This window comes from Grammomys surdaster, unplaced genomic scaffold (assembly GCF_004785775.1).
Source record: "Grammomys surdaster isolate TR1022 unplaced genomic scaffold, NIH_TR_1.0 209, whole genome shotgun sequence".
NCBI lineage: Eukaryota > Metazoa > Chordata > Mammalia > Rodentia > Muridae > Grammomys > Grammomys surdaster.
Window position 1 is genome coordinate 651,159 of NW_021604654.1, and position 21,696 is coordinate 672,854.

The 21,696-nt window shown below is 54.8% G+C and overlaps 3 protein-coding genes across 7 annotated transcripts in view; all 3 read left to right on the top strand.

Moving 5' to 3' along the window:
- Window positions 1-1,112, top strand: part of Slc39a3 (solute carrier family 39 member 3) — a 6,170-nt gene extending 5,058 nt beyond the window's left edge. For all 5 annotated transcript variants that reach the window (XM_028771748.1, XM_028771749.1, XM_028771747.1 and 2 more), the window contains one exon: window positions 203-1,112. In XM_028771748.1, the coding sequence (XP_028627581.1) occupies window positions 203-946 (744 nt within the window). In that variant the 3' untranslated portion in view covers window positions 947-1,112. The remainder of the gene's footprint in view (window positions 1-202) is intronic.
- A 5,079-nt stretch (window positions 1,113-6,191) lies between these two features.
- Window positions 6,192-10,850, top strand: Diras1 (DIRAS family GTPase 1). Its single transcript, XM_028771819.1, has 2 exons — window positions 6,192-6,230; window positions 9,037-10,850. The coding sequence occupies exon 2, from the start codon at window positions 9,090-9,092 to the stop codon at window positions 9,684-9,686; it is 597 nt and encodes a 198-aa protein (XP_028627652.1). The 5' UTR covers window positions 6,192-6,230; window positions 9,037-9,089; the 3' UTR covers window positions 9,687-10,850.
- Window positions 10,851-15,969: 5,119 nt separating this feature from the next.
- Window positions 15,970-21,696, top strand: part of Gng7 (G protein subunit gamma 7) — a 57,304-nt gene continuing 51,577 nt past the window's right edge. Inside the window, exon 1 of the mRNA XM_028771775.1 lies at window positions 15,970-16,031. The gene's annotated coding sequence lies outside the window, so the exon portion shown is untranslated. The remainder of the gene's footprint in view (window positions 16,032-21,696) is intronic.

Genomic DNA, 21,696 nt, shown 5'->3' on the forward strand with positions numbered 1-21,696 from the left:
TCTGTTGTCCTATGAGGCAGGTCTCTGTGTGGCCCTGGCCTGCTTCCGAGTGCTGGGATTAGAATCATGCAGCACTGTGCCCCGTTCTCTGGGCTGTCTGATTGGTTGAGGTGGGGTGTCCTCCGGGCCCAGGTAGTCCTCAAGCTTGCAGTCCCCCTGCCCGGGAGGGAGGCCTGCAGCTGACCTGACCTTGTGCCCACAGCTGCGGCAGGTGCTGAGCCTGGGACACATCAGCACTGACTACCCGCTGGCAGAGACACTCATGATGGTGGGTTTCTTCCTCACGGTGTTCGTGGAGCAGCTGGTGCTGACCTTCCGCCGGGAGCGGCCTCCCTTTATAGACCTGGAGACCTTCAACGCTGGCTCAGACGCGGGCAGCGACTCAGAGTACGAGAGCCCGTTCGTGGGTGTGGGCGGCCGTAGTCACGGTCTGTACCCTGAGCCCACGGCGCACACCCATGGCGCAGGGCTGCGGCTGCGGGAGCTGGGCCGCCCTGGGCCTCTGCGGCTGCTCAGCCTGGTCTTCGCGCTGTCCGCACACTCAGTGTTTGAGGGCCTGGCGCTGGGGCTGCAGGAGGAGGGTGAGCGTGTGGTCAGCCTGTTTGTTGGCGTGGCGGTCCACGAGACGCTGGTGGCCGTGGCCCTGGGCATCAGCATGGCCCGCAGCGCGGTACCTCTGAGGGATGCCGCCAAGTTGGCTGTAACCGTGAGTGCCATGATCCCGGTGGGCATTGGGCTGGGCCTGGGCATTGAGAGTGCCCGCAGTGTGGCCAGCAGCGTGGCATCGGCGCTGCTGCAGGGCCTGGCCGGTGGCACCTTCCTGTTTGTCACCTTCCTGGAGATCCTGGCCAAGGAGCTGGAGGACAGGAGTGAGCAGCTGCTGAAGCTGCTGTTCCTGGTGCTGGGCTACGCCGTGCTGGCCGGCATGGTCTTCCTCAAGTGGTGAGCCTCAAATCCCGGAGAGACACAGAGCACAACCCTCGGCAGCCACACTCAAGGGCCACGGTTCACACACATGAGCCTCCTGGGCTGGTCACCGTTCTCTGCCCTCTACCAGAACCTGGCCCTGCAGACACTGCTTTAAAAATGTCTTAAAGCTCTTTACCAATGCCTGTGTGGCCATGTCACCTCATATCCCGTCACCCCTCCCATTTTTGTTGTCACTCCTGAGCCATCAAGAATGGAGCTGGGGTGGGGACTGGCAGATGGGGGACACCAGCAACTCCAGGGGTCCTGCCATGTTCTCTTGCTCTGTCACAGTAACCAGAGTGGAGGGGCCTCCTCTGCAGAGGGCATGGCAGTGAGACTCTAGGGCACATCCTGACGGAAAGCTCCCAGGATGCAGGCAGGAGCAGGGGAAACCCGGTACCTGGCAACCTTGGTGCATGTCACCATGGTAATGCCAGCATCTTGGGACAGCCTGAGTGAGGACTCTCCTCTGGGGACATAAGCCTGCCACAGCTCACCACTTTCCCTAACTTGGGGTCTGTTTACCAGGCTTCACCTCCACTACCCACATGGCAGCTGGGTGTCACCCCTCACTAGTGCCCTGTCACCGTGGCCAGGTGACCAACATGACTCGTCCAGTGTGCCCTCTACCAGCTACACTCAGATGATGCAAGGCACAAAGATGCAGGGCCTTGGGGACAGCTGGGGCTTGGCCACTGTTCTCAGAGCCCCAATGCCTGGGCTACCTTAGTGCTGTAATAAATCCAGGCTCACATGCCGCTTGCAGACACTGGAGCACATGTAGGAACCTAGGGCTCCCAGTGAGGGCCCACCCCGCCATGGCTGAAGCCTCTCCTAGCCGTGGCTGACCGTCTGTCCTGAGGAGCTGCTCCTGAGACCCTGATCTCGAACCGCATCCATGCAGGCCTGGGGATGTGCCCACGGTGCCACCCTCTACTTAACTATGGGGGCATCCAGATGGTTCTCCAGCTTCTCCAGGCCCCAGGTGGACCCCATGGGGCCACCGTGCCCCTGCAAGTGTGGGCTCAGATGACAAAGACTAGGCCAGGGTAGGAAGAGCCAGGTCCCTTGTCTGGTCATCTCAACAGGGAGTCTGCACCTCCCCCATGGGTACATGAAATGGTACCCTCTCCTTCCCAGCACCGGCTGCTCTGCCCCTGGGGACAGCAGCTTGCAGACCTGATTCCTCCCCGTTAGACCTCTGCGTCTCTAAGAGTCATCCTAAGCACCAACTCACTGGCAGCTGGGGGCCTCTGTGTCTCTTACTGAGAGTTCCAGTTTAGTTGACAGCCCCTGCCCCCAGCCCCAGGAGACCCTGGGCCATGCTAGGACCGGTGCAGGTGTCACGAATGGACATGGAGGAGGGGGCCCAGGCCGCCCCCACACTACCTCCTGTGGGGGACACAGCAGGGACACAGCTAGACAGGAGGATAGAAAGGGCGGTGCGGGTGGCCCAGCTTCTCCGCTGCTCTGTGTTTGTAATAACAGCGTGTCAGTGTCTCCTATGGCTTGTTTGTATTCCTGTAACAGAAGTTATTAGTGCAGGCGGGATCGGGCACAGCCAGCTCCTGGCATCCTGCCTTCGTTGCATTGCAGGGGCCTGGCCAGTCTTTGCCCTGCATCCCACCTGCCCAAGGAGGCTTTTCAGCTTGGTATCCCCATGGCGCTAGGGTGTTTCCTGTGGGGCCTTCCGGGCTGCATGCGCACCCCCCCCCCCATTGTCTCTGGAGTCCACCTGATCCAAGCCAGGAACTCCATGGCTTAGGACAGTTACATATGTCCCAGATGTTCTGCACAATCCTCCTGGGGAGGGGCCCCACCAATGATGAGAGAAATTACATCACAACACTGCAGCATTATTAGTGAGTGCTCCCACGGAAGAAAGGAAAATCCAGGGACACTGCAGGTGAGGGGCTCCGCAGGCAGAGGTGCTTGCCGCCAAGCGAGGCGGACCTGAGTGTGTTTCCAGGGACCCATGTGCTGACAGAACCGACTGCACTGTCCTGATCTCTACAGGTGCTCAGTGGCACACATGCACACACTGTGTGTGCTCGTCCCACACCCCCAGTGTATGTGTTAAGAGCAGTTTTTAAGCTAGGTATGGTTATCCACACCTTTAATCCATGTACTCCAGAGGCAGGTGGATTTCTGTGAGTTCCAGGCCAGCCAGGGTTACAAGTGATCACTGTTGCAAAAGAAATAAACAACAAGTGAAGATTTAAACTATTTATCTATTTATTTATCTATTTATTTTGTTTTTGTGAATGGATTTTGCACCACATAGGTCCCTAGTTTTCAAGGAGACCAGAAGACAGCACCGTATCTGGTCTCTATAGAGTCCAGGCTGCCGAGGGTGTATGATGACACGGTGTCTCAAACTAACAACAAAATACTGGGCTCCAGAGTACAAGATCATGGGGGTTTCTTTGTTTGGCTGGTGTGTGTGTGTGTGTGTGTGTACATGGCATGTGAGCATACACACAGTGCCTATGGAAGCCAGAATTGGGCATCAGATCCACTGGAACTGGTGTTACAGAGGTCTGTGAGCCACCCTGTGGATGTTGGGAGTTAAACCTGTGTCTTCGGCAAAAGCAGAGATGTAACTGCTGAGCCGCCTCCAAGTTTCACCTTGGTTTTTAAAACACAGTGCAAGTGTCATAGAGTGGCAGATTTCTCTAGACCACTGGGTCAGCACACCACAGGAATCCTGTCTCGGCCCCTTCCCATGCTGTCACAGCAGGCTTGAGCCACCCCACTGGCTTTGGGTGTAGGTTCTGAGAACCCATGCTCCATGCCCTGTGTTTGCAAGCACGTACTTTACAGCTGACCCTCCCTCCTCAGCCTTCCCTCACCCACCTCTGCTGCTGGGGACAAGGCATGGCTTTTAAAAGGGGTGATGGGTGTGTAGGATGTGACAGGCAGGCTAGAGCTTCAGAATGCAGTGCAGCCTGACAGGTCTCAGGTTCCTGAGTCCTAGTTCCCACGAATGTACCCTCTACAGCTCAGCAAGGTAGGGCAGAGTACAGTGTCCCACACAGAGGCTCTACTGCAAGAGGGAGACAGGAACTAAGGTTGTCTTCAGTGCTCCTGCCGCCCAGAGCCTGGCCTGGCATCTATAAATAGCATCTGCATGTGGACAGGCTCCTTCCAGTGAGTCAGCCTGGGCTGGTGCCTGAAGGAGAGCCGAGGAGCCGGTCAGAGCTGGACTGAGAGCCCCACTCCCACCCTGCGTCTCTCAGGGGACCCAGGCAGCCATCACAGACAGAGGAAGCCTGCCTGCTAGCCCCAAGCCCCCCACCACGATCCTCAGCACCCAAGAAATGGGACCACTCTGGGGTTTTCCCAGCTACTCCAAAGGGTGGAACGGAGCCGAAGCCGGACACGTCTGTAGGACACGGTGGCTTCCCACTAGGCTGTCTCCATCCTGAAGCAGGGTAGCGGGGCTGAGCCACTTTCTGAGTGACTCCCACAGGACCAGGGTAAGAAGGTGGTAAATTCTTCAGGTGACGGCTTGAGGCACAAATAGCAAAGAGAGAGCTAGGCCAGCCGTGGAGATGCTTGACCCCAAACCACGATGCTGTGCTGTGACCCAGCCCGAAGGGGCCATGTTAGAACTGAGCAGGGAAGACGTGGGGGATCCTGGGGACCAGGAGAGGGAAGAGGATGGCCTTTAACTGGGAGTAGAGTGGCACATGGCTTTAATCCCAGCACTAGGAGGCAGAGGCAAGAGGATCTCTGTGAGCTCCTGGCCAGCCTGGTCTACAGACCGACACCCTTCCACAAACAAACAAAAACACTTTAAGATTAATGTTCAGAAAGCTGGCTCAGTAGTTAGCAGCTGCTCCAGAGAACCCAGGTTTGATTCCCAGCACCTGCTTGGTGGCTCACAACTCCAGCTCCAGGGGACCCGATGGCCTCTTCTGACATCTGAGGTCATCAGGCATGCAGGTGAAGCATCCCTACACAGAAAATACAAATACATAAATCTAAAAATTAAAACGAAATTTAAGTGACATTTTCTTAATCAGTTTCTCTGTGTGTGGAAGTCAGAGGACAAATTATTGGAGCCCTCTCCTTCTACCAAGTGGGTCTCAGGGATCTAATCCAGGCTGTCAGGCTTGGCAGAAAGCACCTTTACCTCCTGAGCCCTCTCACTGGTCCCAATCTTTAATGATACAAAGGAAACTTATGTTTTCCTTGCAGTGTGTGGATGGAGCCAGAGCCAGCATGCTGGGCAAGGCTCCCGAAGACCACAAACCAGAAGAACAATCTTTTCTTTTCTTTTCTTTTCTTTTTCCTTTTGGATTTTCGAGACAGGGTTTCTCTGTGTAGCCCTGGCTGTCCTGGAACTCACTCTGTAGACCAGGCTGGCCTCGAACTCGGAAATCCACCTGCCTCTGCCTCCCAAGTGCTGGGATTAAAGGCGTGCGCCACCACCGCCCGGCAAACAATGGGGTTTTATCTTTTTCTCTTTTCTTCTTTTTGCTTGTCTCACATTTTCCAGAAAATATTTAGTGAAGGCTGACCTCGAACTCCTGGTCCTCCTGCCTCTGCCTCCAATGTTGGAATGACAAGCCAACACCGTCAGGCTGGGCCTCTGCCGTGCTCAGAACAGAGCCCATAGCCTCTAAGGGACAGATTGACCCTCTAAGCTACAACTCCAGTAATGGGATTCTCTGTGTTATTTTGTCTTTTATTCCTCTTTCCCTTCCTTTCTCCCCAAACTCTTCCTTCTTTCTCCCACAGGGGTCTCTACTCTGTATCCCAGAATGGCTTTAAACTCATAGCCATTCCTGTGCCCCCGGCTTCCCCGCGTGGCTGAGGTCTTACTCTATGAGTCTATATACTGAGCTCACACTGTCTTCCATCACCTCTTTTTGCCCTCGCTTATCTGACCTGGATTACTCCCCCCAACCCTATTCCTAGTTCTCCGTTTTTGCAGTTGGGGCGACCCTTGACTATCACCGTGTCTCCAGGACCTCACATCATGGGCCCTGTCACCCATCTGCGTTCCCTGAGGTCCTGGTCGCCACGTGGTGCGCGTGGGTGTGGGTGTCCCGATGCCCAGAGCTCTGAGTGGCCCCGGTTGTTGATGGCCACCCAAGGCGGGCTTGGCGGCGACCTGGGGCTGCAGCTGCCCGGGCCCGGGTCCCGGCGGGCGGGGCGGGCGGGGCGGGCGGGGCGGAGCACAGCTGGGGCGGGGACATCGGGACTGCGGCGGCGCGGACAGCAGCGCAGCGGCGGGGACCACAGCGGCCCAGGTAGGCGGCGGGGCAGCCGCGGCCACAGAGGGTGGGGAGGGGTCCTCAAGCCACCATGATCCCTTTGTTCCGGCCCCACCCTCCCGGGCCACCGCGCCAGGCTTTGCTTGTCTCCGCGAGTCCAGCGGTCACCATGGACAGCTCCCGGTCGCCCCACCCCTGCCTGGCCACGCAGAGCATCACTTGGGACCTTCCGGGGCCTGGTTCCCTCATACATGCCCTTTGCGAACTGCCTCCTGAGGCTCGGGTCCCTCACTGCTACCCACAGAGCCCTGCACCCTCGTGACCAAGCCCTCTCTCAGGACACCTTCCCTCCTCTGAGACCCTTCCTGAGTCCCAGGGAGCCCCACCATTCCCTTGAGTCCCTAAAACTGCCTGTTCCCCATCATGTCCCCAGTCTGCAGCCCCGAGATCAGCCACCCCCATTAGTCAGTGCCCCCGCCCCCAGACCCTCCCCCACCAAGGCCATCCTGGCTTTTTGCACCTGAGGTGGCTTCAGGGTCCCAGGGCCCTGTCCTGTGCTGCTCTGTAGACGGAGGGGCTTTGGCCAGGCTGGCCTGGGGCTGGGGTGACTCAGACAAGGTGGCAGAGCCCCTCTGAGTCCCCCGAGCACAGCAGCTGAGCAGGGCCCAGCTTTAAGTCCCTCTGAGTCATGTCACCTCTTAGATCTCATGACCTTGAGCAAAGCTCGTCCCACTGCACGTTCAGGGCCCTCTCCGTCATCCCCAAAAGAGGGAGCCCTGGATTGCACTGACCCTCTTGGTCAGGGGTCATTCCTACTGGGCACTGCAGCCCTGGTGCCCACCACCAAGAAGGGACTGCACTGAGGGGAAGACGCACCACCTGAGATACCCACTTAGATATCCATTTGCCCACCTTAGATACCCTCAGGGCAACGGGGTGGTGTCACCGTGCATCCCCTCCCATTACCCACTAAGAGAAACGTTAAGACTGCTGGGCTGGGGCGCAACCCCATGCCAGCTTCCGCAGCTCCCCCACAGACCAAGAAGTACCCTGTGTGGAACCCTTGGAGTAAGTGTCCAGCTTGAGAGTCTCAGGTGTTGCTAGCGTTGGCTCTAGTTGCTGTGCTGTCCTTTTATTTCGGCACATTCAGTAATTCTGAATATGCCTTGGGACCCCATGGGGAACGCTCATCCTCACCCCGGAACCCCAGCTTGCCATAACTTTGGGGGCTCCTTGGAGGTTGGGCGGGAGGCACTTACCCCTAACCATATTCCCTGGTCCCCTATCCCAGGCTAGGCCTGGGAGCCTGTCATCCCATAGAAGAGAAAACTGAACCCCAAGGACACAGCCACGCCTTCAGTGTCATAGTCCCTAGGTCTGACTCCGGGGCAGTCCTTGGAACCTTCTCCATATGTACACGAATGCTTAGGAAAATAACCTGAACTGGGGGGAGGGGGGAGGACTGTGTCTGAGTAACAACAATAGTGGGGACAGGTCTACCCAGTCTCCCTTCCACAAGTGTCTTTCCCTACCACCCCTACTTTAGGAGTCCTCATGCTGTGTGACCCTCTGAGACCCATGAACCTCTCTGAGCAAAGACAGGAGAGAAACCCAAGGAATCCCTGCCAAGAGCACATGGTGGCCTGAGCAGGAAGCCAAGGCACAGGCATAAGGAACGGGGAACCCTCACTTAGCTTCTCTTTGCTCAGTCTGGGCTGTGAGTCTCCTTGTCCCAGGAACTGCTTCTAGGGACTCTGCTCCAGGATTTACACATCGATTCCTGGATGTCCCCAGTGTCAGCATCACTTAGAAGGCATGTTCCCAGGGCCAGGCCGGAAGCCAGGCTTTGGGACAAGCAGGGCTGAGGCCCTGAGTGTGCTTTTGCTGTTTGTTGTGATGGTTGTTTTCAGGCCTGCTTACTGTCTTGTTTTTCTCTTTGCTTTTTTTTTTTTTTTGGTTTTTGTTTTGTTTTGCTTTGTTTTGTTTGGAGATATGGTCTCAATGTTCAGCCCAGGCTGGCCTCAAAAGCGCAGACATCTCCCTGCCACTTCCTCTGGAGTGGATCAAAGGTGTGGGCCACCTCAAACACCCTAGGTTGTGTTTTCAGACAGAGTCTCACTCTGTAACGCAGAGTACCTCATAAATCACTACCCCCTTGCCTCAGGCCCCCCAATTCTGGGATTACGGCTGTGTGACACCACATCTGATTTTTCACAATAGGATTCTTTTCTATTTATTTTTCCCTTCTGTTTATGTGCGTCTGGGCACTACATGTGTGCAGTGCCTGCGGAGGCCATAAGAGGGCGTAAGATCCCCAGGTGGTTGTGAGCTGCCGTGTGGGTACCGAGAACCGAATCAGGTCCTTTGTGAGAGCAACCGGTGCTGTAGCCCACTCTCCAGTACCCACCTTGATCTTCTGTCTGTCTGTCTGTCTGTTTGTTTGTTTGTTTGTTTGTTTTGAGACGGGTCTCTCACACATAGGATGGGGCAGGAAGACGGCGAAGCTCAGGGAGGGCCAGGTCTGAGGTGGGACGCTGAGTGCTGACTTGGGCATCTGGCCTCATTAGCACTTCAGCACATCAGTTCTTCAGCTCCGCTCTCCCCCACCCCACCCCCGCCCCAGGAACTCCGGGCCTTACGTTTGTCAGAGAGAAAGAAGCTGAGAGGTTGGCAGGGAGCCGACCCGCAGAGCATACTTGCAGCCAGGGCAGCTGCGAGGGCCGCATGGTAGACACTCCGTGGGATGGAGGAAGGACCAGCACCACCGTGACCCGGCCGCTGGGTCAGGGAGCTACCCTGGGCTCATACGGCCTTCCGTGTTTCACTGTCCCTTCTCCAACAGGGTCGGTCTGGGGTTCTAGCGGCCGCCTGTCCTTCTAGCCGGCGTCGGAGAAGATGCCGGAGCAGAGCAATGACTACCGCGTGGTCGTCTTCGGCGCGGGCGGCGTGGGCAAGAGCTCGCTGGTGCTCCGCTTCGTGAAGGGGACGTTTCGTGACACCTACATCCCCACCATAGAGGACACGTACCGGCAGGTGATCAGCTGTGACAAGAGCGTGTGCACACTGCAGATCACGGACACCACCGGCAGCCACCAGTTCCCGGCCATGCAGCGGCTGTCCATCTCCAAGGGCCACGCCTTCATCCTGGTGTTCTCGGTGACCAGCAAGCAGTCGCTGGACGAGCTGAGCCCCATCTACAAGCTCATCGTGCAGATCAAAGGCAGCGTGGAGGACATCCCCATCATGCTGGTAGGGAACAAGTGTGACGAGACGCAGCGGGAGGTGCACACCCGCGAGGCGCAGGCCGTCGCGCAGGAGTGGAAGTGCGCCTTCATGGAGACCTCGGCAAAGATGAACTACAACGTGAAGGAGCTGTTCCAGGAGCTGCTGACGCTCGAGACTCGCCGCAGCGTCAGCCTCAGCGTGGATGGCAAACGCTCCAGCAAGCAGAAGAGGGCTGACCGGATCAAGGGCAAGTGTGTGCTCATGTGAACCCTCCAGAGCCAGCCTGGGCCTCCTGGGCTCCGGCTCCCCTCCCACCTCTCCTCCTCCTCCTCCCCTCCCTCCTCTCTCTTCTCTGCTCCTGTTCCTCCCCCTCCTTCTCCTCCCTCCATCTCTCTTCCCTCTTCCTGTCCCCACCAGCCTACAGCAGGGTTGGGCTCCATCCTGGCCTTTCACCTCCATAGCTTCATTCTTTGCTGACCTCTCCCTCTCTGTCTCTCTGCTCCCCACCCCCCACACTTCCATCTGTACCGCACAACCACACACTGGAGGTTTGATCCCTGAGGATCTGAAAACGGACCCGGCTAAGGAACTGCTTGTTCCATCAGAACCAGAGAGGTTATGGCGCCTCTCCATCTCTGTCCTTTTCCCGGTGTGTTCCCAGCCACGCCCACTGTCCCTGTCCCTCACATTCTATCACTGTGACCTCTGGGGGGTCCCGTTGACCTCATCCACTAATATCTTATTTCTTTCACCTGATCCTGTCCTTTCCCCATGACCTTGGACCTGTGCCCTTCCCTGGGTCCAGAACACCCCTGTCCTCTCTTGTCTGCACACCAGGGTGGATGGGCCAGCAGGCTGGGCCTCAGGCACCAGGCAATAAACACAGGGCCTGCAGCAATGCCCTGCCTGCCCCGAGCACCACCTCTGGAATGGCAGACACCCACAGCACAAGCCCAGTACTGTCCTTCAGGGGAGGTGCGCGGGGACCCTGAGCCTGGAGTGTGGAGTGGCTGCCTGGACACTGCCCACCTGGACAGCAGCCTTCTTCTGAGACAGAGACCTTAGCACAGTGGTGCCTCGACAGCCACCCCAACTGGGGGTTTGGGGTGCTGAGGATGGGGTGCCCAGCTGAGGGTCTATCAGCAAAGCCCCTGTGTGGGGCGATGGGACCAGTGGCTGATGCCCCAGGGCTCTGACAGAACCTCAGCCCCTCTGCTGGTCACATGTACACCAGAGACTGTCCCCCATGTCTGCCCTGAGTTACAGAGCCCCTGCGGTATCTGCGAGACTGTCCGGGAGACTTGAGGGACTCCTAGGCCTGTGCCCCACCCACAAGAGGGTGACTTAGAATTCTGTGTTTATGTGACTGTGTGTCTGGATGGGTGTGAGTCTGTCTTGGGATAGGGTGTTCTTGCACCACTTTGTGTTCTTAGTGAGACCACAGTGTATGTGGCTGTGGGGAGCACCTAGACATTGTGGTGTGTCTGTGTGGCTCTGTGTTTTCAGGGGTGGGTGACACAGGCCTGTCTGATGAGCACTGGGTCCTGTTCCAGGCTATGGCGATCTGGCTCCTGCCTCAGAAGTGACAAGGATGCAGAACTGAGGTCTCAATGTGAGGTCATTACCTCACAGCAACAGCAACTGCAGACCAGTCTGTGGCCTGGGTCCTCGTGTGTGTGTGTGTGTGTGTGTGTGTGTGTGTGTGTGTGTGAGACAGAGAGACAGAGAGACAGATATACTCACAGTGACTGCAGATCAGTCTGTGGCTTCGATCCTCATGTGTGTGTGTGTGTGTGTGTGTGTGTGTGAGAGAGAGAGAGAGAGAGAGAGAGAGACAGAGACAGAGACAGAGAGATAGAGAGAGACAGAGAGACAGAGAGAGACAGAGACAGAGAGGCAGAAAGAAGGCTGAAGTCAGACGACCCAGTGGGCCGGACCTCACTGTGTTCCCTTCTGTGTGCCAGACACAGGGAGATCCACAGCCTGAAGCCTGAGTCTGAGCATAGCTGAGCCCTGACCTCTAGCCAGTCCAGGGCCCACAGCTGCCACCTGCTCCCAAGGCCCGGGAGTGGCTCCTGGCTGGACAGGGGGTCACAGCCCTTTCTCAGGGACACACCCTGATAGCACAATCTCTGGGCCACCCCAGGCCTCCCCTGGCTGGCCTTGCCCATCCTGGGGAGAACCAGGCTAGGTGACAGGGGAGGCCGGAGCCCACCCTGGCTGCTGGCCAACCTGCCCAGGCATCTCTGGTGCTGGGGACGCCACCAGGCCTAGCTTGCTGTGACCCACCCCTGTCCCCCGCATGTGGGAGCCCCGTCCCATGCGGGGTCTGTGTACCGTTCTCCTGTAGACCTTGTCTTCCTGCAATAAACACGTGGATCCTGCCTCCCTGTGCCGCGCGGCTTCTGTGGGGCTGTGAGCTGCCTGCTGCAGGTGAGGGCTGGAAACGGAGGGTGGCGTGGGGAATGCAGGGGATGTCACAGCCAAGATCACAAACAAGCTTATCGCGGCATGAAAGCGGTGTCTAGTCCTCATCCGGGCCTTGCCGGCCTCCCTGGATCCTGTCCCAGTGCTTCAGCTTTTCACTCAGCGTCTCCCTGTGTCTCCTGCCCAGTCCTTCCCCTTCCCAGGTTCCCCTCTGCCGTTTAAAGGACAGACTGGGTGAGCTCGTTCATTCACTCACTAATTCATTCATTCACCCATTCACTGTGTGTAATAGGCATCGCCGTATACCTGGAGTCCAGGCATTCCTGCCTTCTCGCTCCCCACCTCCAGTCACCGTGTACAATGGAGTATGGCCACCCCCACCTCGAATCCCAGTGCGGGAGGCACATCGCCAGGACTCCAACAGGAACAACAAGGGCTGGAGAGGTGCCTCCACGGTTAAAGGTGCTTGCAGAGAACCCAAGTTCAATCCCTAGCACCCAAAACAAGTCAGGACTCTGTTAACCCAGTCAAAGACTCCAAGAACAAAGCATCACGCTGCTTTTATCCTAAGATAGAAAACATGAGAGCCAGGTACAGGGAGAGACCCTGACTGGAGGAAATAGGCAGTCAAAGAGGAGCACACCAGCGCCCTCCTCTGGCCTCTGCCATGGTCACATCCACCAGTGCCTACACTCAGACATAAACATGAATAAACAAACAACAACAAGATAAAAATATAAACCTCACAGAACCAGATAAATAAAGACCAAAAAGAGAGAAAACAAAAACAAAGGAAAAACAAACAAACAAACAAACACATACCAAGGCACTTCTTGCTTCTGGGTACCCATAGACACATTTTTTTACTTTTTTTGTTTTTTGTTTTTGTTTGTTTGGTTTTTCGAGACAGGGTTTCTCTGTGTAGCCCTGGCTGTCCTGGAACTCACTCTGTAGGCCAGGCTGGCCTCGAACTCAGAAATCCGCCTGACTCTGCCTCCCAAGTGCTGGGATTAAAGGTGTGCGCCACCACTGCCTGGCTAACTTTTTACTTTTTTAAAAGGTCAAATCATAGGCTGGAAAGATGGCTCAGTGGTTAGAGCACTGACTGCTCTTCCGGAGGTCCTGAGTTCAATTCCCAGCAACCACAAGGTGGCTCACAACCATCTGTAATGGGATCCAGTGCCCTCTTCTGGCGTGTCTGAAGACAGCTACAGTGTGCCCATATTTGGCTCACATTGGCCTGACGCTCACAGCAATCCTGCTGCCTCAGGTTCCTGAGCACTAGGTCATGTGTACATGATCATGAATTTTTTGAACTTTTTCTTTTTTAAATATTTATTTATTTATTTTATATGAGTACACTGTCGCTGTCTTCAGACACACCAGAAGAGGGCACTGGATCTCATTACAGATGGTTGTGAGCCACCTTGTGGTTGCTGGGAATTGAACTCAGGACCTCTGGAAGAGCAGTCAGTGCTCTAACCACTGAGCCATCTCTCCAGCCCTGAACTTTATTTTTCTATCTACTTATTTATTGTGTGTGTGTGTAGGTCAGAGGACGGCTTCCAGGAGTCTGTGTTCTCCTACCATCATGTGGATCCTGGGACTCAAACTCACGTCCTTAGCCACAAGCACCTCCATACAGTGAGCTGTGTTGCTGGCCCAGCTCAATTTGCTTTTTTTTTTTTTTTTTAATTTATTTTAGACACACCAGAAGAGTGCATCGGATCCCATTACATATGGTTGTGAGCCACCATGTGGTTGCTGGGAATAGAACTCAGGACCTCTGAAAGAGCAGTCAGTGGCCTTAACCACTGAGCCATCTCTCCAGCCCTGTTTGTTTGTTTTTAAAGATACATAATGGCTTTTAAGACAACAAGAGTCATAGAAACAGGCTGGCTTGGTGGCAGCCACACCTTTAATCCCAGCACTTGAAGGTAAATAGACGGGGGCAAATCTCTGCGAGTTGGAGGCCAGCTTTGTCTACACAGCGATTCACTGTTTCTTTCTTTCTTTTTTTTTTTTTTTTTTCGAGACAAGATTTCTCTGTGTAGCCCTGGCTGTCCTGGAACTCACTCTGTAGACCAGGGTGGCCTCGAACTCAGAAATCCGCCTGCCTCTGCTCCCGAGTGCTGGGATTAAAGGCGTGCGCCACCACTGCCCGGCGAGTCACTGGCTCAAACAAAGAAATAAAATAAAACGGGGCTGGAGAGAGGACACCACAGTTGAGAACACTGGCTGCTCTTCCAGAGAACTGTGGTTTCATTCCCAGCACCCAGTCCCAAGGGATCTGCAGACCACCTACACACACACACACACACACACACACACACACACACACACACAAAATAAATAAGAATAGTTTTGGAAAAATAAATCAAAATAATGCAAATTATGGAAATAGACTATTCTGGGGCAGCAGGAGAGGGGAAGGGAGTGTGTCCATGGCGGGCAATTCTAGCGCTCCCTCTAGTGGCCGATGGGTGCAGTGCGGCTTTCTGGATCTACTTAGACTCATTGGCATGCCACAAAAGGGTGATTTTTGTTGATCTTGTTTTGAATTAGATTTGGAAAATTTGTGTGTGTGTGTCTGTGTGTGTGTGCGCGTGCGCGTGCGCGCACACACATAATTGTACGCTGGCATGTGATTGCTGGGAATTGAACCCTGGTCTTCTGGAAGAGCAGCCAGTACTCTTAACCACTGAGCCGACTCTTCAGCATTAGCTTAGGAAACACGGTTTCATGTAGCCTACAGTGGCTTCAAACACCCCCATGTAGTCCAACTTGACCTCAAACTTGAGACAATCCTCCTGCCGCATTCTCTCAAGTGCTTGAACATAGCCCAACTCTGCATCTAACTATTTGGAGAACATTACCCGGTGACCACAAGCTGCGACTCCTGTTTCTACAGTAGTCGGGTCCAGGGACAGCCTGGGCAGGAAGGAAGGTAGCTATAGGATGTCCTGGGCTTTTACTGTGCAGCATGAACTGCAGTGTGTGTGTCTGTGTGTGGTGGGGGTATTCATATGTGTGTGCATGTGTGCGTGTATGACAGCCAGGTTCCTTCAGGAATGACAAGAGCCCAGGGAGCCAAGCCATCAGACTGCCTGTCACAGAATGTCAGTCCACACCAGAATCCTGAGGTCACCCACCGAGGGGCTGCACTGGTCTTTCCCTGGGACCACTACTACCCACTGCAGACCTGTTCCTGATGTCTCTGAGGTCACCAAGAGAACTTGTGGAAAATGCAGACCCATAGGTTGGGGCTCCCAGCGTGATTCTCTAGTACTACTGCTCCCACTGGAGGTTCGAAGTCATCCTGGACTACGCAGGGAGTTCAAGGCCAGCCTGGGCATTTTACTATGACCCTGTCTTAAAATAAAAAATAAAAAAGATGGATGAAGGTATAACCCAAGCCCAGTACTTCAAAAACCAAAAAACCCCAAATAACAGAGAGAATAGAAAAAACTGGAGACAAACATTGGAATACAATGATAAACGAACAAGCAAATGAAAAATTAATAGTTCCCCTCTCTCCTGGGTCCCTGCTCGGGATTCAAACTCGTTCCTTGAAAACCACAGGGAACAGCCCACTCCTTCCTGTCCCTGGCTCCCGTGGGGTTTTCTGACTGGCCCCTGCTGTTTTGTTAGATCTAGGCTAAGCTGGGGAGTTTGGTCGGGGTTTTCTTATTGTTAAAGTGATGCACAGCAGAGGGTGAATATTATCACAATCCGGGATATAAGTGTATGCAAACGTCACAATGAAACCCATTATGCTGCACGATGAATACACCAATCAAATAAACTCAAAAAACCCAAACAAAACAAGGCCTGGCGTTAGGCAGCGGCTCCTCAGGGAGGCCCCTCCGCGGCACTATGCTTGCCAATCTTTAGACGCATAATCCCGCCCTCCAGTTTGTGAATGGCCCGTGGAGATGCCGTTCCTGGTCTGCCCCGCCCACTCACGCCCGAAGCCCCGCCCCACTCCCCCGCAAGGCTAAACCTACCAGACTGCCGGCCCAAGACTCCTCCTCCGGACCAACCTCCGCCATCTTGGCTTTTGATTGGTCCGAATGCTACGAAGGCTCCGCCCTCTTCGCGGGAGACCCCGCCCCACAGAAGAGCCCTTTCTAGGCCCCGCGGTGCGTTTGGCTGTGCGGCTGCCGAGACACTGGCTGGAGGCAGGTGAGCTCGGCATGCTGAAGAGAGTCGGGGTGTATCTATCAGAGAGGACAGGGGCCAGGCCGGACAAGGGGGGTGAAGTCAGACAAGAGTGGGTGCAATCAGGGAGGAGTGGGTTGCAGTCAGCTAGGGAGGATTAGGGTGCAGTCAATTAGGGGGAAGTAGGGTACGGTCAGACAAGAGTTAGGTGTAGTCAGATAGGGATGGGGTGAGGTGACAGGGGTGGGGTCGAGTCAGGGGAGTGGGGAACAATTAGGAAGGAGTGAGGTGAAGTCAGACAAGAGTGGGGTGCAATCGGGGAGGGGTGGGGTGCAGTCGGGGAGGAGTGGGGTGCAGTCGGGGAGGGGTGGGATGCAGTCGGGGAGGAGTGGGGCTCTACCTGTTTGCTGTCTGGTTGCACATGGTACCAACACCTTGGAGGCAAGGACATAGAGCCCTGGGAAGGTACCTGTGTCCCTCTCGGGGACTCAGAGTACCTAGGCTTAGATCTTGGGGTGCACAAGGCTCCAGTGGCTGACTGACAGTTTCAGAAACTTCCTGTTAGGGGTAATAGTGTTAGGGGTGTGTGGGAGGCTCTCCACTGAGGGGTGGGGTGGGGGTAGGGGTGAGGTGGGAGAGAGGTTGCCCGAGGCTGGGGGATCTCCTGCCATAACTCTGAAACTGTTGCCGGGTGTCAGGGAACCATGCACCCAGTTCACCTGTTTGTGGCTGCAGACAGGTCTAGTGCTCTCCGTGCCTCTGGGGTCCCGCTCAGTCTGTCAGGGGCTGTTCCTCAGCCCCTCGCTCTCCGTGAGGGCAGTGGCAGCAGAGGCGCCCCGCAGTATCTGCCAGGGAGGGCACAGGTTAAGCCCATTCTGGTGCAAGCTGTCATAGAAAGACGAGAAGGAATCCCCCTTCACCCCACCATACCATCTTGGGGTGCAAATGGGAATCTCCACCCTGGTGTCGGCAGGCATGGTCTCCCAGTTCTTAGGAAACTGAGACAGAAAAATGGAAAGTGTGAGGCTAGCTTAGGCTACATGGTGAGTTCCAGGATAGCCACAACTGCAGAGTGAGACCCTGTGTCAAAATTACCACAGTCAGCTTGCAGGTTGGTGTAAGACTGTCTCCGAGCTCGGGTGACTCTGGGTGACTTCTGGGGACAAGTGCAGCTGCCTCAAATCAGGAAGGTCCTGGCATGCAGTGTGTAGCCTAGGACTGCACGGCGCTATGCGGGGCCCAGGGCGTCCCACGGAGGATGAGCAGGCCCAGAGTAGTCCAGAGGTAAGGAAAACTGCCATGATCTATGCAGCCAGGTTGGAAGTGTGTGGACTTGGGTAGAGCCCAGTGGGGAGCACCTGCCTAGAATCCCCCGTGAGGCATTAGGGCTGGAAGCCATGTCCATCCTCCTGCCTCAGGCTCTTCAGTGCTGGGATTACAAGGCATTTGTTAAAATACCTAGTTCTTCCAGGTGGCTTGTTCTGTTTTGTTGTTGAGACAAGGTCTCCTGTAGCCCAGGCTACTTCCAATGCTCTCCCGATCCTCCTGTTTCTGTCTTGAGTGGCCCTGTGTAGGTTGCCCACACTCCGATTTCTTTTGCTTTGCTTTTCTTCCTTCTTTCCTTTACTTCATTTCTTCCCCTTCTCCTTCTGCTTCTTCTTCTTTTGGAGACAGGGGGTCTCACTATGTAGCCCAGGCTAGCCTGGAACTCCCCCTGCCTCTGCTTCCCTGTTGGGCTTAATGGGGTGGCCATCACACTCAGTTCTGTGTGACTTTGAAATTGCCGAGTGACTGAGCCTGCATCACACAGGCAGGTATCGAAGTCTGCCCACACCCACAGTTCGTTTCATGAAGGATCTTGGGATCCCCTACTGAGTGTGGTGCGCCCAGGCGAGGGACACCCAGTAGGGCGGCTCATCTTTGTCCTCACAGCACAGAATTGTTTTTTTTTTTTTTTTTTTTTTCTGGCACACAAGTAGTAACAGAACAGCTGCCCCACCAAGGTGTTGTCGCAGGTTTTTTTCCTTGTGTCTAGAAATAGTGACTGAAATGATGCTCCCTGGGTTGGGGACATGTCCCAGCATGCACCAGGGCCCCGGTGCTGTCCCCAGAACCTCAAGAATATAACATAATCCCAGAAGCACGTGGATCTCTGTAGGTTCCAGGCCAGCCTGGACGATGTAGCAGTCTCTGTCTCTGTGGGGATTGGTGGGGACCATGGAACTTTCTAGAAGGAGCAGCCACCACAGCCATGGCAGCATCCATTGCGGTTGACTCAGGCTAAAGTTCAGCCCCTTTTGTTTCCTCTCTGGCCGGTGTGACTGTGTGACACCTGCCTGGCAGGTCACTGCTTACTTGCTTTTCTTCTGTGGAAGGGTGTCCCACGCCTGAGTCCTTTAATGGCTGACCCTGGCAATTCCAGGTTCTCGTGGCATCAAGGCCAGGATGGAGGACTTGTTTCTGTTGCCTCCTGTCCCACTTCCACACAGAGAGGCAAAAGCCGCCATTTGTAACTGAGTAGGAGACGCCTCAGCCTGCTCCCTCGGGCCTCCGCCTCCCTGTGGTCTGGCAATGCTCTCCTGGCTCCTGGGAGACCAGTCTTGTCATAGCACCCTCTGCTGGTGTGGGTTGGGGGACAGGGTTGGGGATGGGACACCAGAGAGCCTTCTAAAACAGCTGCCAACTTCTTCCTGAGGACTCTGGAAAGTGGATAATCTGATCGCTTTTCCTGTTTTAAATTCGGGTTTGATTTGCATATTTTAAAATTCAACATTTTAAGCGTAATAATTCAGGGTTTTCCTGAGCTCATCTCCGGATGCAGCCATGATCTGTACATGACAGGCTAATGCCTGTTCTCCCCACCGCCCTGCCCACCCAGCCCAGCACCTCCAGGCTCCGGTTTCTCCTGATTTGGACACTCCCATCATTGAGTTGCAGGCTGGCGTACCTTCTGCGCTGGTCTCTGACTGGGCTCCGTGTCCTTGGCTTCCCCGGAGCCTGGCTTTTGTTCACAGCTGTGTGGTATTCCACTGTGTGGACCAACCATGCCGGATTTCCACCATCCATTTCTAGACACCCAGACTGCTTCTGACTTTCACTGTGAATTGTTACGGTGTGGTGAGTGTGTCCTGGTCATAATGACTTACTATACTGAACATAGGCTTTGTTCTTTGTTCTCGTGGGTGACGGTGTGAATTTACCCATTCCTCTGTGCTGGTCCTTTTTATCCCAGAGCTCCCCGGGCTCAGAGCCGTGTCCTCTTGCTGGGTCTAGCCGGTCAGCAGCTAATACTCAGCTTGCAGATCAGCCTCCTAGTCTCACTAGGACCTCGGTGGCCCTCCTGAGGACCCTGACAGACAGCCCACTGCCTCCTCTGTGCCCCACCTCCGGCCGAGCAGAGCTCATGCTGCTGTTGCTCTGAGAACGTTCCTTCCCACTCCCACAAAGGCGTCTTGTTAGCCTGCTCTCAGTCTCAGAACCGATGCCAAGACCCAGATCACGTGATCGGACGACTCTGTGTGTGTGTGTGTGTGTGTGGTGTGTATGTGTGTGGTGTGTGTGTGGTGTGTGTGTGTGTGTGGTGTGTGTGTGGTGTGTATGTGTGTGGTGTGTATGGGGGTGTGTCATGTGTGTGGTGTGTGTGTGGTGTATATGTATGTGTGTCATGTGTGGTGTGTGTGTGTGTCGTGTGTAGTGTGTGTGTGAGTGTGTGTGTGTCATGTGTGTGGTGTGTGTGTGTCGTGTGTAGTGTGTGTGTGAATGTGTGTGTGGGTGTCATGTGTGTAGTGTGTGTGCACATGCACATGTGTGTGGTGTATGTGGTGTGTGTGGTATGTGTGTGGTGTATGTGGTGTGTGTGGTATGTGTGTACATGTGTGTATGTGCCTAAGGGACACACTAGGTATGTAGCATTGCCTTCCCATCATCCCAGCACTCGGGTCTGAGGCAGGGGGGTTGTGAGTTCCATGCCAGCTTGAGCTACAGAGGGCTAGAGAGAGGCTCTGTGGGTCTTGCTTACTGCGCCAGCATGAACATGCGAGTTCAAATCTCAAGAACCTTCATAATAAGCCAGGCATGGCCACACAGACACCAGTGACCCCATACTGTAGAGCCAGAGACAGGAGGAGCTTGCTAAAGTTCAGCCTGGCTTTGGGTTTGGTGAGGAAGCTTGTCCCAAGGAAATAAGGTAGAGAGAAGTAGAGGAAGATACCCAGCATCCTCTGCCGACACACACGTGTACTGTGCATGGGCACTATATATATACACTGTATACACACATGCAAAACAATATTTTTAACCCAACAAAATAATTGCTTTGGGGCAGAGAGGTGGGTCCGGGTTCTTAGGGGGCCTGGGGCCCAGGAACAGGACCAAGCAGGAGTTTGAGATGGACGACTGCTTAGCCAGGTAAAAGCTGTGGCCAAGCCCCCTGAGTTTCCCAGCCTCCTTCATGTCAGCTCAAAGTGGTTGAGTATGGTATCCTCAGGCACCCTGAGTTGGGGTGTTTGGGGGGGCTCTCCTGGGCCTACTTGTGCTGAGTCCCTGAAATCTGCTCATCCATGCCAAGCCTCCCCAGTTGGGGTAGCACAGAGCTGGTCCCTCGCACGGCCATTGTTTTCCAGCCTGATACTGTTTCATTGTGCGTGGAGCCCTGGTTGTGTGTGGGGTCACTCAAGCGTTTGAGCGTTTTTAGGGCAGTTTCTTCCTGCAGGCTACTTCTGCCCCACCCACACCCACCCCTGCTAGGACCATGTATACAGGATTGGTTTATTTTTTAAGGGTGAGTGGTTTTTTTTCTTTCTTGGTCTGAGGTCTGAAGGAAGTGCCCAACGGGACCATTAGCCACCATCAAACCCACAGACTGGATCTCCTGTGGCCCTGAGTTTTCTTTGTACATCCGTGGGTCTTTTGAAGTGGTTTCGAGCTTTGGGGTGTCTGTAAAGATGAGGGTGGCTATAGCCCAGGCTATCCAGCCAATTCTCAACCTCAAGCTCAAGTTCCCCTCTCCATCTTCTATACCCCTACTCCTGTGGAACCAGCCAGCTCCAGATAGCTGTCTCTGCTTGTGTTTGTCCCCATGATGGGAGTGGCAATGTGTCCCGTAAGTTTGTCCTGATGGAACTTTGGCCTCTGTGGCCGTGCACAGGACCCTCCTCTCCAGTGTCCCTCAAGTTAAATGCTTGTCAGATTCTGCACCGACAAAGCAGGTCCTGGGGGCAGGTGAGATGGCCCAGTGTACCTGACTTGTGTATGTGAAGAGCCAAGTTCAAATCCCCAGCACCCATGTAGAGGCTGTGTGTGAATGCACGTGTCTGTGACCCCAGCATTAGAAGGGGGAAGACAGGTAAACACTGGGCTCCCTGGCTGGCCAGCCTGGTGGACAGCTACTGGCCATGCAACTCCATGAGAGGAAATGTCCAATTCTCCAGATAACTTCAGGGTCATTGGAAGGAAGCTGACAGAGAAGTGAAGATAGGGTCTGAGGTGATGACCACTATGCTCTCAGAAATGGAGCCCATGAGGGCAAGATATAAAGGAGATAAAATATAAGGTGGGTTTCATGGCACCGTCCTTCAGTCCCAGCACTCGGGAGGCAGAAGTAGGCGGGTCTCTGAGTTTGAGGCCAGCCTAGGCTACTCTGACAGACTGAAACCGTGCCCCTACAGTAAGTTAATATGGCTATTGTATA

Bases quoted from the DNA above. Each gene is read 5' to 3' on its own strand.
- Diras1 (XM_028771819.1), top strand. From the start codon at position 9,090: ATGCCGGAGCAGAGCAATGACTACCGCGTGGTCGTCTTCGGCGCGGGC.